The sequence below is a fragment of the Leptidea sinapis genome, chromosome 34, assembly GCF_905404315.1.
Source record: "Leptidea sinapis chromosome 34, ilLepSina1.1, whole genome shotgun sequence".
Lineage (NCBI taxonomy): Eukaryota > Metazoa > Arthropoda > Insecta > Lepidoptera > Pieridae > Leptidea > Leptidea sinapis.
In genome coordinates this window covers 5,811,910-5,830,045 of record NC_066298.1, presented here as the reverse complement: position 1 = coordinate 5,830,045, position 18,136 = coordinate 5,811,910, and the positions used below count along the sequence as shown (strand labels likewise).

The 18,136-nt window shown below is 44.1% G+C and overlaps 1 protein-coding gene across 2 annotated transcripts in view; it reads right to left on the bottom strand.

Moving 5' to 3' along the window:
- The window catches only part of LOC126974933 (uncharacterized), a 31,024-nt gene that overhangs the window by 8,965 nt on the left and 3,923 nt on the right, over positions 1 to 18,136 (bottom strand). For both annotated transcript variants that reach the window (XM_050822682.1, XM_050822683.1), the window contains 6 exons: positions 17,497 to 17,782; positions 13,575 to 14,061; positions 11,333 to 11,464; positions 10,014 to 10,052; positions 7,314 to 7,492; positions 1,982 to 2,251 (listed from right to left, as the gene is read on the bottom strand). In XM_050822682.1, the coding sequence (XP_050678639.1) occupies positions 1,982 to 2,251; positions 7,314 to 7,492; positions 10,014 to 10,052; positions 11,333 to 11,464; positions 13,575 to 14,061; positions 17,497 to 17,782 (1,393 nt within the window). The remainder of the gene's footprint in view (positions 1 to 1,981; positions 2,252 to 7,313; positions 7,493 to 10,013; positions 10,053 to 11,332; positions 11,465 to 13,574; positions 14,062 to 17,496; positions 17,783 to 18,136) is intronic.

Genomic DNA, 18,136 nt, shown 5'->3' with positions numbered 1-18,136 from the left:
TTCCTCCCAGGCATCAAAAATATTCTTGATAACTATTGGTGTAATTTGACTATGTTTCAGAAGGTCAGGGAACACGCCATGATTAATACAATTATTAAAGACTTTTGAAAGATATGGTGCTATGATATCAATTTTTGAACTTATTATTTTAACAGAAATGTTCCATTTTCCAGAAGAAGTGACTCAGCAACACTGGTGAAGGATACAAGAGTGTTTGTGATAGAAACTGGAATCTCAGATTTTTTTCTCAATCTTCGATAAGCGTTTCAACATAAGGCGGATAGTAACGATATTTTTTTAAATAATGAGTAAAAAATCCGTATAGACAAGCAAAGAAATCTGTAGCGGTACTGCGACGCAAGCAAGACAGACACACACCCGCATCGCAGGAAGAAGCGGGCAGGTGTCGGTAGTAGTGGCTACTGTACTCACGACACTCACCAGACAGAGCGTGGCCAGCAGCAGGCGGGCGGGCGCGGCGCGCGGCTGCGAGCGCAGCAGCTGGTCCACGTGCACGAGCGGCGTGGTCACGCGCGCCAGCAGGTGTCGGTAGTAGTGGCTACTGTACTCACGACACTCACCAGACAGAGCGTGGCCAGCAGCAGGCGGGCGGGCGCGGCGCGCGGCTGCGAGCGCAGCAGCTGGTCCACGTGCACGAGCGGCGTGGTCACGCGCGCCAGCAGGTGTCGGTAGTAGTGGCTACTGTACTCACGACACTCACCAGACAGAGCGTGGCCAGCAGCAGGCGGGCGGGCGCGGCGCGCGGCTGCGAGCGCAGCAGCTGGTCCACGTGCACGAGCGGCGTGGTCACGCGCGCCAGCAGGTGTCGGTAGTAGTGGCTACTGTACTCACGACACTCACCAGACAGAGCGTGGCCAGCAGCAGGCGGGCGGGCGCGGCGCGCGGCTGCGAGCGCAGCAGCTGGTCCACGTGCACGAGCGGCGTGGTCACGCGCGCCAGCAGGTGGCGGTAGTAGTGGCTACTGTACTCACGACACTCACCAGACAGAGCTTGGCCAGCAGCAGGCGGGCGGGCGCGGCGCGCGGCTGCGAGCGCAGCAGCTGGTCCACGTGCACGAGCGGCGTGGTCACGCGCGCCAGCAGGTGTCGGTAGTAGTGGCTACTGTACTCACGACACTCACCAGACAGAGCGTGGCCAGCAGCAGGCGGGCGGGCACGGCGCGCGGCTGCGAACGCAGCAGCTGGTCCACGTGCACGAGCGGCGTGGTCACGCGCGCCAGCAGGTGTCGGTAGTAGTGGCTACTGTACTCACGACACTCACCAGACAGAGCGTGGCCAGCAGCAGGCATGCGGGCGCGGCGCGCGGCTGCGAGCGCAGCAGCTGGTCCACGTGCACGAGCGGCGTGGTCACGCGCGCCAGCAGGTGTCGGTAGTAGTGGCTACTGTACTCACGACACTCACCAGACAGAGCTTGGCCAGCAGCAGGCGGGCGGGCGCGGCGCGCGGCTGCGAGCGCAGCAGCTGGTCCACGTGCACGAGCGGCGTGGTCACGCGCGCCAGCAGGTGTCGGTAGTAGTGGCTACTGTACTCACGACACTCACCAGACAGAGCGTGGCCAGCAGCAGGCGGGCGGGCGCGGCGCGCGGCTGCGAACGCAGCAGCTGGTCCACGTGCACGAGCGGCGTGGTCACGCGCGCCAGCAGGTGTCGGTAGTAGTGGCTACTGTACTCACGACACTCACCAGACAGAGCGTGGCCAGCAGCAGGCGGGCGGGCGCGGCGCGCGGCTGCGAGCGCAGCAGCTGGTCCACGTGCACGAGCGGCGTGGTCACGCGCGCCAGCAGGTGTCGGTAGTAGTGGCTACTGTACTCACGACACTCACCAGACAGAGCGTGGCCAGCAGCAGGCGGGCGGGCGCGGCGCGCGGCTGCGAGCGCAGCAGCTGGTCCACGTGCACGAGCGGCGTGGTCACGCGCGCCAGCAGGTGTCGGTAGTAGTGGCTACTGTACTCACGACACTCACCAGACAGAGCGTGGCCAGCAGCAGGCGGGCGGGCGCGGCGCGCGGCTGCGAGCGCAGCAGCTGGTCCACGTGCACGAGCGGCGTGGTCACGCGCGCCAGTAGGTCGGCCGTGGCGGCGCGCATGTCCAGCTCGTGCGGCTGGCAGCGCGACACCACGCCGGCGCACCACGTCATCAGCCCGGCCGCTTCCTCGTCCTCCGGCTCCGCCGCTACCTTGGCTTCCAGCCTCGCCGCTACCTCGCCTTCCGGCCCCGCCTCTACCTCGCCCGCCTGCAATACCAAATACCATCATCAGAAAGACATATTATTGTTAAAATTATTTAAAAAGTACATTTACACTTATTTTTCAAACATTGTCATAAATGAAAAACATATACATCATGAAAATAAATAAAATTGTTTAAGCTTGTGCCAATGAAGCCCTTTCATACGATACCCCACATGACACGGTTCTCGTGAAACTCAGTTCAAAAAATGGACTGCCGTTCCTAGCATAAAGACACTGTTTTAGCAGACTGTTGACACAAGTACATTTGTTTTATGACTGTAAGGGACCAGACGAGCAGGACGTGCAGCCGATGAGAATTGATACGCAATAATGTTTACACATTCCTACGTCACCGCAGAAATAGGCGCCGTTGTGGTACCCAAAATCTAGCCGGCATCCTGTGCAAAGGAGCCTTCCCCACTGGCAACTATTGTAAAAAATTTTGAAAAATTCATCAAGACCCACTATCCTCTAGGATCTATTGGTCTATTGGCTAGCTACCACCCCAACATGTAAGCCAGTCCAAACAGTTTCACTGTTTCGTTGTGTGTCATAACCAAGCAATGCACTAAAAGTGCTCTTTTAGAACCTACATACCTGTGATATACAGGATGTAATAAAATCCCGTACTATCTTAAGCCGGTAATTGGTATTAGGTAGTAAGAACATATACATATTTATTTTCACCAAATTACACATAAAAAAAGTGAAAAAATAAATAAAATAATAATGTACACATGGTTCAGTATGTAACACTCGTAGCAGAGAGCGGACGTGTGTTTGTGATTCTTATTGTGTATTGTCATTTGACCACTAACAGGCAAAATGTGTCAGTAGTTAAATCTAGTTGTTCTGATATACTACCATATTTCAAGTATGTACAAGTGTCAACGGTGTGAGAGAGAGTTCAGTAATGGAGTTTTATACATATAGTAGTACATGTCAGGGTCGCTATGACGGATACGACGAGGAAACGGGTTACAGAAATTTAGAACAACTCGATAACCACTACCCGCGAACAACCGTGTTCGACAACGGATGCAGGTGTTGACTAATCAAGAATATTTTTGATGCCTGGGAGGAATCGCAGAATGCACTTGCATCTTCTGTGATTTATCTAAGGCTTTTGATTGTATTCAACATTCAACGCTGGTCAGGAAACTATGTCACTAAGGCATAAAAGGAACTGCGCTCGATCTTATAACTTCATAGCTTAACAATAGAATTCAGAAGGTCGACTTGAATGGCAAGAGATCTCCTGGGACTCCTCTCAGTAGGAGGGTATCACATCTGTTCTTGGACCGTTCCTCTTCCTTATCTATATAAATGATCTTCCTAATCTTATAGAGAAAGAACATAAGGTAGTATTGGAAAGGAAACCATGCTATGTATGACGAAGTGGAAGATATTCGATCTGACATCATGTACTGGTTTAGCGCTAACAATATTTTGTTAAATAGCAAGAAAATGAAATATATAAAATTTACCGTACCAAATGTCAAAAATGTAGATGCAAGTGTTTTGTTAAACGGAAAGATAATAAAACCGTTGGAATCTGCTATTTCTTGGTATTACTCTGGATTCCAAATTTAAATAGGGACCCCCATATTGAAGGTATATAGTAAGGCCATAGTTCTGCAGAATACGCGGTTGAAAATATTAGACAATTAACTGACATAGATACGGCGCGACTAGTATACTTTAGTTATTTCCATAGTATTATGTATATATTAATACAATATCTTAAGGGATACAAACAACGGAGGATGGGCAGCAGCATACTTCGTTAAGAGCCCACCACTTACTGCGATCGCCAACCCGCCTCCAAGCGCGACGATTATGACAGAAAACACCCATCAAAAAATATGATAGACACAATAAGGCCCCGGCCCCCAGTCCCCGGCGGCCCCGCTCGTGGCGGCTACGGTAGCAGCCACATAAGAGACGGAGCAGGGGGTGCTAAGAATCCCTGGGTGTGGCAGCGCTACCACAATCAATGACCATTGGCCCTGGCAACATACAATGTCAAGACACTGCGGACCGACGAGAAGTTGGAGGAACTACGATGGGATGTCGTGGGATTATCTGAGGTCCGAAGACAGGGTGAGGACTCGATAATCCTAAATTCCGGACACATGCTCTACTTCCGGGAGGGCGACCAACTGTCCCAGGGTGGTGTCGGGTTCCTCGTTCACAAGTCTCTCGTCAACAACGTAACTGAAGTGGGGAGCGTGTCGACTAGGGTAGCGTACCTAATACTCAGAATTACTGAACGGTATTCGTTGAAGGTCATTCAGGTCTACGCTCCGACTTCGACACACTCAGACGACGAGGTGGAGGCCATGTATTAGGACATCTCAACAGCCATTCACACTGCGAAGACCCACTTCAACGTTGTCATGGGAGACTTCAATGCAAAACTGGGCAAACGTAGCGGCGTTGAGTTGAGAGTGGGGAAATTTGGTTATGGAAATCGGAACGCCCGAAGCCAGATACTGGCGGACTTCATAGAGAAGGAGGATCTCTATATGATGACCTCTTTCTTCATGAAGCCAGAACAACGCAAATGGACTTGGATCAGCCCCGATGGTGCCACTAAAAATGAGATCGACTTCATTATGTCCAAAAGACAAATTTTCAATGATGTCTCCGTGATCAACTCAGTGAAAACTGGGAGTGATCACCGCTTAGTAAGAGGCACATTGAATATCAATCCAAAACTGGAGCGGTCTCGACTGGTGAAGTCTACGCTCCGACCCGCACCCATCCAGATCCAAAACCCCGAAAACTTTCAACTCGAATTGCAAAACCGCTTCGAATGCCTCGGTGACCACGTAGATGTGGACGAGTATAACAACAGGTTCGTGGCAACTGTTCAAACGGCTGGGTCTAAGTCCTTCAAGGCCAGCCGTTCAAAAAGAACCGGAAGAATCTCAGATTATACCCTCAAATTGATGGATGTAAGACGCCAAATGACCCTTCAGACCCGGACGATGCTTCCCAGTATAGGCAGCTAAATATACAGATCTCCAAGTCATTGACTCGGGATATACGCCGCCACAATACACATTGTGTGAAAGCGGCCATAGAGCGTAACAAAGGCTCAAAAGTATTCGCACGAGATTTGCCTATCGGGCAGAGCCAACTGACAAAGCTGAAGACCGGTGAGGGCAGGGTCGTTTCGTCTAAACCCGAACTTTTGAGGGAGGTCGAGAAGTTCTATAGACAGTTATACACGACCGCACGGACACCTGACACGAATTACCCCGACACTATACCTAAGATATCCCAGACGTCAGCCTTTACGAGATTAGTATGGCCCTTACACAGCTTAAAAACAACAAGGCGCCGGGTGATGATGGAATTACAACTGAGCTTCTGAGAGCTGGTGGTACCCCTGTACTTAAGACCCTCCAGAAACTATTCAATTGCGTCATCCTCGAGGGCAAAACGCCGCAAGCATGGCACAGAAGTATAGTGGTGTTCTTCAAAAAGGGCGATAAAATGCTTTTGAAGAACAATAGGCCCATATCACTTCTGAGCCATGTATATAAGCTTTTCTCTAGGGTTATCACGAATCGTCTCGTGCGCAGGCTCGACGACTTCCAGCCTCCCGAACAAGCCGGATAGATTTAGCACCATAGACCATATACATACGCTGCGGCAGGTTATACAGAAGACAGAGGAGTATAACCAGCCACTATGCTTGGCGGTCGTGGTTCGTTTGATTCGATCGAGACCTGGGCGGTGCTTCAGTCTCTGGAGAGGTGCCACATTGATTACCGATATATCGAAGCGTTGAAGTGTTTGTATAGAAACGCCACCATGTCAGTCTGTCTCCAGGATCAGATCTCGAAGCCTATCCGACTGCAGCGGGGAGTCAGACAAGGCGATGTCATATCGCCCAAGCTGGTCACCGCTGCGTTGGAAGATGTCATTAAGCTTCTGGACTGGAACGGACTGGGCATCAACATCAACGGCGAATACATCACTCACCTTCGATTCGCAGACGATATCGTAATCATGGCAGAGACCATGGAAGAACTTAAGCCATATGCTCGATAGCCTCAATACAGCTTCCCAAGGAGTAGGGCTCAAAATGAATATGGACCATGTCGCACCTACTCCCATAACAATTGGAAACTGTACTCTCGAAATTGTTGACGAGTACGTCTACCTCGGTCAAATAATCCAGTTAGGCAGGTCCAATTTCGAGAAGGAAGTCACTCGTCGAATCCAACTCGGATTGGCAGCGTTTGGGAAGCTCCGTAAAATCTTCTCGTCTTTTGAGACGATATTTGTACCGCAGTGTCTAAAGACGAAGGTTTTCAACCAGTGTGTGTTGCCAGTGATGACTTACGGTACACAGACGTGGTCGCTAACTATGGGCCTTATGAGAAAGCTCATGGTCGCTCAGAGGGCAATGGAGAGGGCTATGCTCGGAGTTTCTCTGCGAGATCGAATCAGAAATGAGGAGATCCATAGGAGAACCAAAGTAACCGACATAGTCCAAACGATTGCGAAACTGAAGTGGCAGGGGGCAGGGCACATAGTTCGACGGACAGATGGCCGTTGGGGCAGTAAAGTCCTCGAATAGCGACGACGTACCGGAAGACGCGGTGTTGGCAGGCCCCCCACAAGATGGACCGACGATCTGGTCAAGATCGCCGGAATACGTTGGATGAGGGCAGCGCAGGACCGATCGTCGTGGAAATTTTTGGGGAGGCCTTTGTCCAGCAGTGGACGTTTTCCGACTGATGATGATGATGATTACAATATCTTAACCATAATGGAACGGACATAAACTTATTATGCCTACTACTCGGCTATGTCGAGTTAGTAAGTTCTTTATGGGGCGATATATATGCTTTTATAACAAGATCCCAGAAAATATTCAAAACTGCATATATACTTCAAAAGTTACTCAAAAGAATTGTTAAAAAACCTTTCCTTGAACCAGAGATATATTTAAAACAAAGCCATCATCTTTAACAATGATGGTGCTATATTCAATAAACAATCGCTTAAGCATTGGTTTTCCATGATGGGTGTGGTTGTGGGTACCTGCGGCGCGGGCATGAGCGCGGGCGCGGGCTCGCTGTCCGTGCAGGAGGTGTCATCGTGGAAGCCGTCGTCTTCGATGGTGTGCTCGAGATGTTCTGTGACCCGTCGTACGCGCTCGACCTCGATGGCGCGCTGCTGCAGGCAGCTCAAAGCCTCCGTCTCGCTCCAACCGTGGAAACCTATCCGACATTAACATGCTTCGATATACATTAACTTCGCTTCGGGAAACATTCATGTTGATAAACATTCTAACCTCACAACATATTACATGAACATAATGTGGGTTAGAAAAAATATTACTGAATCCAAGAAAAAATGTGATTTGAATTCATTCAGGGGGTCGCCTCGGACGGGGCCAGCAACCGGTGAAGTCCCCGACCTTGACGAGCAAAGCCCGCCATGCAAAATAGGCGCACAATCTATATCCTACAACGATTAATAATTCTCAATATGTCTATGAAAATTAAGATCGTCTGACTGTAAACCTCACAGAATAGTGCGCTATAACTATGTAGATATTTGTTTATGTTCAATTATTGCAAGTAACGTTTATAACACTTCCCGATATCTGATTGAGGTAAAATTTTGTAAACCTGCATATCGGTGCCAATGCAATAATATGACAACATACATAATCTGACGCTCCAGCCAGGAGTATCTCTTCCATAGGGAACACTACAACGGCTAACCGTTGTACAAAATTTTGTATGTAAGTTTAGTTTTGTTATCTAATCACGTTTTTTCTAAGAACTGCTTCAGTGATAATGCTCACCTTACGAGGGAACTCCTTATTAGTTAGTAGCAAGGACGCGATCCATTGTATGTAAATTAAATTTCGTTTTAGAAAGAATGATTTAATGTTAATTCCGAAAATATTCACAAAATATCACTTCGACACGTGTTTCACCTTTACACGAGGCATCTTCAGGAGTTGTAGACTCCTTAAGATAAATCTGGCAAAGACGAATTTTGTTCAATTTAACGCAACTAAACGCGAAATTCCAAATTTATGAATGTTAATTATAATACCACACAAATGAAATGAACACAGCAAATGAAACAAAGCTATTGGGATTGCTCCTGGATGACACCATTAGATGGGAATCACATATTTCTAACGTTTGTAGCAAGATTAACAACATTTGTTTATGCTTTTCAGAAAATAAAGAAAGTTACTTGTTTACAAGCAAAATTGTTATATCACTTATCACGCTTACGTTGAATCTGTTTTACGATAGGGACTGTTCTTGTAGGGTAATTGTTCAAATATTTCTAGGGTTTTTATATCACAAAAATTGTGTGAGAGCTATTTGCAGCGTCTTGATGAGTCTTGCAGACCTCTTTTTGGAAAACTAATTACCACTTGCTTGACTTTATATCTATAAAATCTGTGTATTTGTGAAATTCAATAGTGATTCATTTAAGAATGTTTGTGAGACTAACCCTTAAAAAACCGCTAAGATTCAAATAGACTAATTTTTAACGCGTACGGGTCACCTGTTGTTAAGTGATCACCGCCGCCCACAATCTCTTGCAACACCAGAGGAATCACAGGAGCGTTGCCGGCCTTTAAGCAAGGTGTACGCGCTTTTTTTGAAGGTACCCATGTCGTATCGTCCCGGAAACACCGCACAAGGAAGCTCATTCCACAGCTTTGTAGTACGTGAAAGAAGAGAGAAGCTCCTTGAAAACCGCACTGTGGAGGACCGCCACACATCCAGATGGTGAGGATGATATCATAACTTGTGGCGTGTCGTGTGAAGGTGGAATGGAATTATGTTACTCAAAATTTAATTGCTACTGACATGCAGACATATTTTATCATCTAATTTTGTTATGTGGTTAATAACTTATACCATTTATTGTATTAATTTGCATGCATATTTAAACGTGGCGGAACATCTGAAACTGTAAAATTGTACTTTGATTGTTGAATTCGGCGGCAGGGATCAGGTGCTCTCTTCGGAACACTCCTCGTGATAAAGTGCTTTATTTTACTTATCTTAACTTTTTGTGACAACCCTACCAAAATAGATAACAATTTTGCCCGCTCTTAAGAAGCTTAGTCTCTGTACGGTTTATTTACTCATGTAATATCACAAAACTATTAGAGCAGACTGCGATGTGAACAAGTTGACAGTGACATTGGACTCACTCTACAAACGACATATCAGCACGCCCTTGGCGTAGTTATAAATACCTATAATAACCTATATAATAACTAGCTGACCCAACAGACGTTGTTCTGTATATAATAAATAAAATAATGTTTTTATATGAATTTGTCAATAATATACCATAACATCAAAAATTACTTCGTAAAATATGCACCCTGCTGTCGTAAGGAAATTGTTTCACAGCAGAACTGTGAAACCGTGCGTCAATAAATTCTCTCATACAAAATTATGTATGAGAGAATTTATGGAAAAACAATTTTGTTGTTTTTATTTAATTTAGCAGCATTTTCCGATTATTTCACCTTTTAAACCTTCTCTGGACTTCCACAAATGATTCAAGACCTAAATTTGCCAAATCGGTCCAGCCGTTCTCGAGTTTTAGCGAGTCTAACGAACAGCAATTCATTTATATATATATATATATATAGATATGTACTGTAAGATTCTATGATTATTAATATACATCTCGTGTAAAATAATTCTAAAGGAAGCAATTTCTGAGAATGTAATGCTAAACAATTACCTCCTATGTCCTCTTTATGACCGTCGAATCCTCTGAACTCTGTGAACAAAAACACGTAAGTTATGAAGAAGCTGTGACGTGTTCGATGAATAAATCCGCTTGTCGCTCCACAAGTACCTACTAGCTACTTGTAGATTACTATCACCTTCGGAAGCAAGTGATGAACAACTTATAGATTTTAAAAAGCTGTTTATCGATAGTGGCGACAAAACATTATTTACTGCTTATCACCCGTCAGTTGTCTTTTCTTTATTTATTAATAAAAAACAAATTTTACATGGACCGAGGTATGTACTATTGCTAAATTAGTCTACACCAACAGAGTTAACTTAACAAAAGAAAAAATAGTTGACAATCGTTAGAATTGAAACTTAGCTATACAGATTACTTATATTTCTACAAATAAAAGTAAAAGTAATTGTTACAAATAATTGTTAAGTATGATAAGTTGAACGGTGGTCAGTCAAGTCTTACTAAGTATATTTTTAAATTCTGTTTTAAATTTGTCTCTGTCAACGAGTCGGTCAAGTCACGTGGCAGTTTATTAATCAGTCTAGGCACTATATAAGCTGTTGTTCTTTCACCAAACGCATTGGATGCCCGAGGCATGTGCAACTGGTTTAGACTAAGGTCTCCTATTTTATGCCGTACGCGGCGTCTAGCGTTAGCGTTAACGTTCAATTCCGTGGCTTCCAACGTCTGGACGCAACGTACAGCGTCGGCGGTCAATGCGTCTGGCATGACGCAGATGGCTGCATCACTAATTTTTTCCCAACATTGATGCTTATAAATATTGTTTGTATGATTCTTGTCTTCTTGTTATCATACACACATAATATTTTATTGATTCAATCAACAACGCGTCTTTTCCTTTATGAAACCTCATCATTTTGTGTTACCTACACGCTGCAATGGTTCCAAATGACTAATATAGGAGACCATAGCCGAACAGCGCGCGTAAACATCATTTTTTTATAATAATTAAGGGCGAATTTTTAATAATGACGGGCAGGACGTCCAGCTGATGGTAATTGATACGCCCTGCCCATTACAATGCAGTGCCGCTCAGGATTCTTGAAAAACCCCAAAAATTCTGAGCGGCACTACAACTGCGCTCGTCACCTTGAGACATAAGATGTTAAGTCCCATTGCCCAGTAATTTCACTAGCTACGGCGCCCTTCAGACCGACGTTGTGGGACCCATAATCTAGCTGGCATCCTCTGCAAAGGAGCTTCCCACATCTGATGTAGGCTGTGCTCAGTCAGCTGCAAAAAAGAATGATAGTCATGGTTTTGCTATAGATAGTTATGAAACACACCCGAGGGCACGCCGCTCCTCAGCCGCGCCTGCAGCTGTCGCTCGGCGCGCACGATCCCGCAGCGCCGACTCACCACCCGCTCCAGCCACGCGCGAGGCACCTCGAACTCACGCCATCGCGCCAACTGCCTCGCTACAGTACCACACATACAAACATCAGTACCAACATTGATGGACGGTGAGGCTCTAACATTTTATTTAATAAAAATAAGGGACGAGACGATCAGGACTTTCATCTGATGGTAATTAAGACGCCCTACCCATTACAATGTAGTGCCGCTCAGGATTCTTCAGAAACCCAAAAGTTCTGGGCGGCACTACAATTGCGCTCGTCACCTAGATAAGATGTAAAGTCTCATTTGCCCAGTAATTTCACTAGCTACGGCGCCCTTCAGACCGAAATAGGAGCCGTTGTGGTACCCATAATATAGCCGGCTTCCGGTGAAAAGGAGCCTTCCACTGGTATCCCTTTATGGTTCAAATTAATCTTGCATAATCTATAAACAATTTGTTATGTTTTCATAGTTATATATGCAACTGTTGTGTAATAAGGGTTATTAAAAAACGAATGTGGGTTAATCACACGAGGCGAAGCCAAATGTGATAATAGTATCACATGAGTGTTTTAATACCAAATTATCAACAGTTGCATACAAGACTTAAAACTACACCCAGAATATGACTCCTCTAAAAAATTCTGAAACAGTTAGCTTACTGCTAACATTAAAACAGCCAATCCTAATAGTAACCTAATATAATCCATTACTGATTATATACAAATAAACTAAGTATTCATGAAATAATTATTTATTTTAGTAGTAATTTACATTTTCTATAATGCAATTATTAAAATTCACTTGAATATGTTCTTTTGCAGCGTTTGTGTGCTGTCAAAACTTGAATCGCTCATTTTTTCAAGAAAAATGACGGGTTTCGAATAACCTGCTTTTTTTACGGCGAGCCACGTTCTGGTAGTGTGGAACGCGCGTAACCGAAAATGTTCCTTTTTTGAAATTTATACAGATACCACGCATGTGGTTGTTTGTTGAAACTCTTTGCGCATGAAGGGATCGAAAAAAAAAGACCAAGATGTGTTGTTATGAAATTCAGTACAACATTACAACACTCGTTTGGATGATGTAATGGTTATTAGAACATTGGGTGTTTTAATGTTGGTAATAAGCTAACTGTTTCAGAATCTTTAATAGAGGATTTAAATGGCATGGGTGTAGATAAAGTGCCAAACCTCACTTCTGGGACTAATTACACAAATAGAATTTAAAAAAAATGAACGATGTGGGACTCGAACCCGCGAACTCCCGCGTTCCGTGCGAGTGCTCTCCCAACTGAGCGAACCGTTCGAGTGACGTATCGTTGATCAAATTTTGTATGATTCGGTATGATACGATATGGTCAACTCTCAGAGTGTGGCTTCAGCCACTATTTTATAAGAATGCAAAACTGAGTGCAAGGGCGTAGCGTGCGCAGGCAGTAGACGTCTACTGACTCACATTGTAATTGTTTCGGAATAGGAAATGTATGATAATTATTCGACACCTGAGCCGTTCACATTATAGAACTTGAAGCTAAGATATTTGTGCTTATTAAAAGGGTGTCATCTATTAAGATGAAAGGCTAGTTACCCGACCCTGGCTCATTCGGAAAAAGAGAAGTTAATCTTCTGTGCACTCTTTCTCGACTCGACTCTTGACGACGACGGAAAACTGTTTGGCGAGCTCTGTTTTCATTGGACGTAAACAAATCGAGCGTACCGGATGGCATTAGTCCCATAGTGCTCAGACCGTGTACTCCTGAGTTCGTGACGCCAGTGCTACGCGTTTACTCCAGAACTAATATTCAAAAGGCGTACTCATGGAAGTCAGATATTATCTATCCGATCCAAAAAAAGGAGATAGTTCGGATCCCGATAACAGTTAAGCGGACAGATACGTGTTGGCCACACGTATCTGTTCGCTTGGGTTGGACAACCTTAATAATTACAGTAAGTAAGCTGTTTTTAATATTAAGTTTTATTTTGTTTAGGGCTTGGCACCGACTTAAAACCTATCAATAGTTAGCACATATAAATAATAGTATTTTATTAATATTAAAGGTAAAGGTTTGCGTAAGAGCTGTATATAATTGAATTTTTAGTTGATACTTTTCAGTTTTTGAAGCCGGTTTTTTTAAACGTAGTTTTTTTTTGTACAACATTTTGGATTTTAGAATAAAGCAATTGATACCTGGCGAATCAAGCAATTTGGTCAGAAATCCTTCCGCTATGGAGGACATGTCCAATTTTCTCTTCCGTCCAGTCTTGCGTAATGGAGGCAGAGGGGTGGAGAATCTTAACGGGGCGGGGAATTCATCACCCATGAGCGGTGAGGGAAGCGGGGCGGATAGCGGCCGGGGTGACAACAACAAGCTCAACTCTGGACTCTCAGAGTCTTGCAAGATGCCATCGGTCGTATCTGTAACTTGCACGGTCCCAGCTGTGGTATCAGCGTCTAGCACAGTGCTATCTGTAATATTATGTTCGTCTTGTTTTGTACTATCTATGATATTTTCGTCTTGTTTTGTACTATCTATGATGTGTTCATCTTTAATTGTACCATCTATGATATGTTCGTCTGGCATCTCAACATTTATTTTGTCGTCTCTTATTGGTCCATCTATACAATCTGTCTCTGTTCTGGTGCCATCATCTAACTCTTCAATGAGCAGACCATTCTGAAAATGTGATAATTATATGATATTTTATTATTATTATATTGCCAGTCTCTTTACAGCCTTAAAAGCCAAAATCAGAGTTCTGAGATTTCTGAGTTATGAACAACATACAATAAGTAATAAATGGCGAAAAGTTTTTTCGCATTATTAGGAAAACTCAAGACATTTTTTAGGTTAATTAACTTGTATTTGGTGAAATTCCGTGACGTATTGTTCAGAATTTTTGCTATGTGTTGTTCAACTCTCCAGTTGTGGCCCTACGCCCATCAGAGAAGTGATTTTTATCAATTTAATTACAAATTGTTTAGGTTTGAAAGAGCGGCATTCTATTTCCTAATATGCAAATATTAGGGTTGAGCAGGTATCAACTGTAAAGTAGATCCTGTATATGAAGCCACAACCAGAGAGTTGAACAAGACATATTATCAAGAATTATGGGATTAAGTTTTAAATTGACACCATTATCATGAGACAATATTCAATACTTTTTTATGTAAGCAATTTAAATAGGCATGTAGGCAAACTGACTCATTACAGTAACAACGAGTTGCGCTACTAACACCCCTATAAAATACTCCATAAGCGGTTTTTCTTATCATTTTTGCTTATCAGAACTGGGCATGTACACATCTCCGGGAATTTCATTAATTGTTATGACAAAACTATGGATAATACGCCTGAAGAAGCTGTTCAAATAGTTGCCCTAAGGACTGAGTCACCGTACAGTAGCTGCTCAACTGCACTTAAGCCAGCTTGAGTGCATCAAGGATATACAGAAGGTTTCAAGAGACTGGAGCCTTTAATCGGAGACCAAGAGCCAGCCACCAACCGTGTACTTCAGAGAGAGACGACCGCCTGATTGTATCAATCTGACTGTGAAACCGGCAACTGTTTTTTTTTATGGAATAGGAGGACAAACTTCATAAGATACATAATAGCTTTAAGGGTAAATGTATACACTTCTACAATAAAGTCCCAGCCACTGTTCAGGCATTGTCTATAAATAAATTTAAATGTTTTATAAAAAAATGGCTCTGTCGTAAATCCTATTACTCCACTGCTGAATATCTAAATGATCGAACAGCCTGGGACTAGATTGTGATTATTTTATAGCAACTGTACAATATTGTATATTTTTATTGAAAAGAGCGCAAAAAAAAAAATGCTGGGAGAGTTTCTTGCGCCGCTTCTTCTCTCTCAGAGCGCCATTTGTTTCCGAAGCGGTAGTAGTATCTAGTAGTATAAGAAATGACATCAAAAAGAATTCTAAAGGAATCAATTTTGAGAAAATAAATGCCTTTTATGCCTTTTAAACGAGCGTACGGGTCACCTGTTGTTAAGTGATCACCGCCGCCCACAATCCCTTGCAACACCAGAGGAATCACAGGAGCGTTGCCGGCCTTTAAGGAAGGTGTACGCGCTTTTTTGGAAGGTACCCATGTCGTATCGTCCCGGAAACACCGCACAAGGAAGTTCATTCCACAGCTTTGTAGTACGTGGAAGAAAGCTCCTTGAATACCACACTGTGGAAGATCGCCACACATCCAGATGGTGAGGATGATAACCTAACTTGTGGCGTGTCTTGCGAAGGTGGAAACTGACGGGCGCTGATGTGCAGCAGGAATTGAGACGTGTTCGGGAGATGAATGTCAGTGAGTGGACAGTAAGACACTTGAGGGAAGCCAACCTCACTCCAAAACGACCTCTCACGGGCCCGATATTGACTGCATCCCACCAGAAAGTTCGCCTACAATTTGCACGAGAACTTAAATTGCTGTCGGTCTCTTCACTGACGAATGCAGAATGTTCCTACATGGCAGTGACAGGAGAGGCCGGGTCTACAGGCGTCCAGGCAAGCGAGTGCTGTTTCGCTGAGACGACAGCATACGGCGGTGACTCTTACATGATGTGGGCTGGTATATCTTTGGAGGGAAAAACAGAACTTCGTGTTGATGCTCAGTGTTATATGTCGAGAAAATAGAAGTGTAGACATGTAGTGTGACATCTATGTGTTGAGTTTTGAACAACATTTTTCAAACACGCTCAAATTGAAAAGTAAGGAAATATAGTTCATCCAGTACTAAGATTGTATACCCTGCAGTAAACCACGGGGAACTGAGTGAGTGAGTGAGTCGCCTTGCGGTGGCTTGGTCGAACCTCGACCGAGCCACCGCAGTCTCCTTGTATAGTCGTTTATAGTTAATTTCGTTAAGTTTACCTTTATATTTTACTTGTTGTGTGGAGTAATGTTTTGTTAGCCTCTGTAGGTTCTCTGTCTCTCTCTCATTTACACTTTCCATAACCTACAGTCAAAGCTATAATTTTTAAACACATTTTACACAGATCTAGATGTATTGTTAGGTATCCAATGTTTTTCCTGTCTCTAATTGAACAGCTTTAATCTATAAATATTTACGACTCCAGTCGTGTGGGAATCTCAATAAAAAATAACTTGAAATAACAAAGGCACTACTAGCACTTCCACATTTTATATGTATAAGAAAAGTTGAAAAGAATCTAAAAAAAAGTGAATATTACCGAAAAATAAAAAACCACCATCCCACAAAAGGGCAAAATTAAAAAACAAATCTATTTGTAACTAAATAAATATTTTAGTTTTGTAATAAATACTAAGTAAATTGTGCTACTACAGTTATGCATAATGACATCCCTCAAATAAAAAATATTTTATTGCATTTTTAAGTAATTGGTCTACTTGCATGTGAAAATTCATTCAACTACCCTTGGAACAACGATCCTATAAATAGATATTTTAAATCCTTGTTACATCTGCTTTTAAAATCCCGTTCGAACAGGATCCGAACTTAGGTACTAACTCATATAAGGTATATACTCGGTCTATTGGTACAAACTGATCCGCGTGCCGGTACGGTTTGTATGCCCAGCCCACTACGGGATAGGTTGAGGTGCTATTTCAAAACGTCAGAAATGCTTCCATCTTTTATATGCGTTCACTGAATATGGTTCACAAAATGAACACGGTAAGACTACCTCTAAGACTACACCATCCCATCATGGGTTCAATGCATATCTGCACGACATGACTATTGGGGGTGATCAAAACTATACATACTGTCCGCAAGAAGTGGATACAGCAGTACAAACATACCTACTTGTTTGGGTTAGGTTTGTCTCCCCACCTTAAATTATTGCCCCCGGGACGTTTTCTGACGAGAAAGAGTTCTTAAAAAAAGGACTCATGCTCAAACTAATGAGATGGAGGAGAAACTACCCTGAAAACGAGAGATAGGCGAGCACTGGTAACTGCTCTGGTATCTGGTAGGAGGAGGTTTTTTTTGTAAGTAAAAATAGTAAAAATCCCACACTTGCGCAACATCATCCCTGCTATTTCACTGCATTACTGTATTTTGAAGATTTTTCAAAAGTACCAGTGTCGAGCCTGATCGTGTTTACCTGCAGCCTCCATCCCAGATGATAATCGGTGAGCAGACCAATGGGTTCCCCGTCGTAGTCCACCAGCTGCGAGTCGTATTCGGTGAGCTGGCGCGGCTCCAGCTCGATGTAGAGGCGCGGCAGGGTGGGAGGCGGCCGTCCGGGAACATCCCTCCGGGTGGCCGCCGCACTCTCCTCCACGTGGATCAGCTCGAACTCCTCGCGCCTGTCTAACCGTCGCTCTCTTCCCCGATCTCCGGATCCGCTTGGTCCGGCTTGATCCGCATCATTGTGATCCACTTCGTCCCTGCAAGTTCATTTGTTTTTTAGCTGTTGGTAAAAAATAAAATTAAAACCAACCTACTTTGGTGTACAGATCTCTGAAAGAACCTTACTTTTTAGTAAGCAAATAAAAAAAATGTAGACAGTTCAATGACACGCATAAATAACACGACAAGCATCAACAACATGACACAATTCACTCAATGTGCCCCAGAACAGGATGGACGGTCCGAGCAACAGCACTCATAAATTAATTTATGGTCATAGATTTAAATGTTTTCGAGGAGCGCTGTGATGTCCTGTGTTGAAGGTATGGGACGGGGTTCACCGGTTCTCGACATTAACCTATATGATACTTATTCGGTCGAGTCTGGCCAGT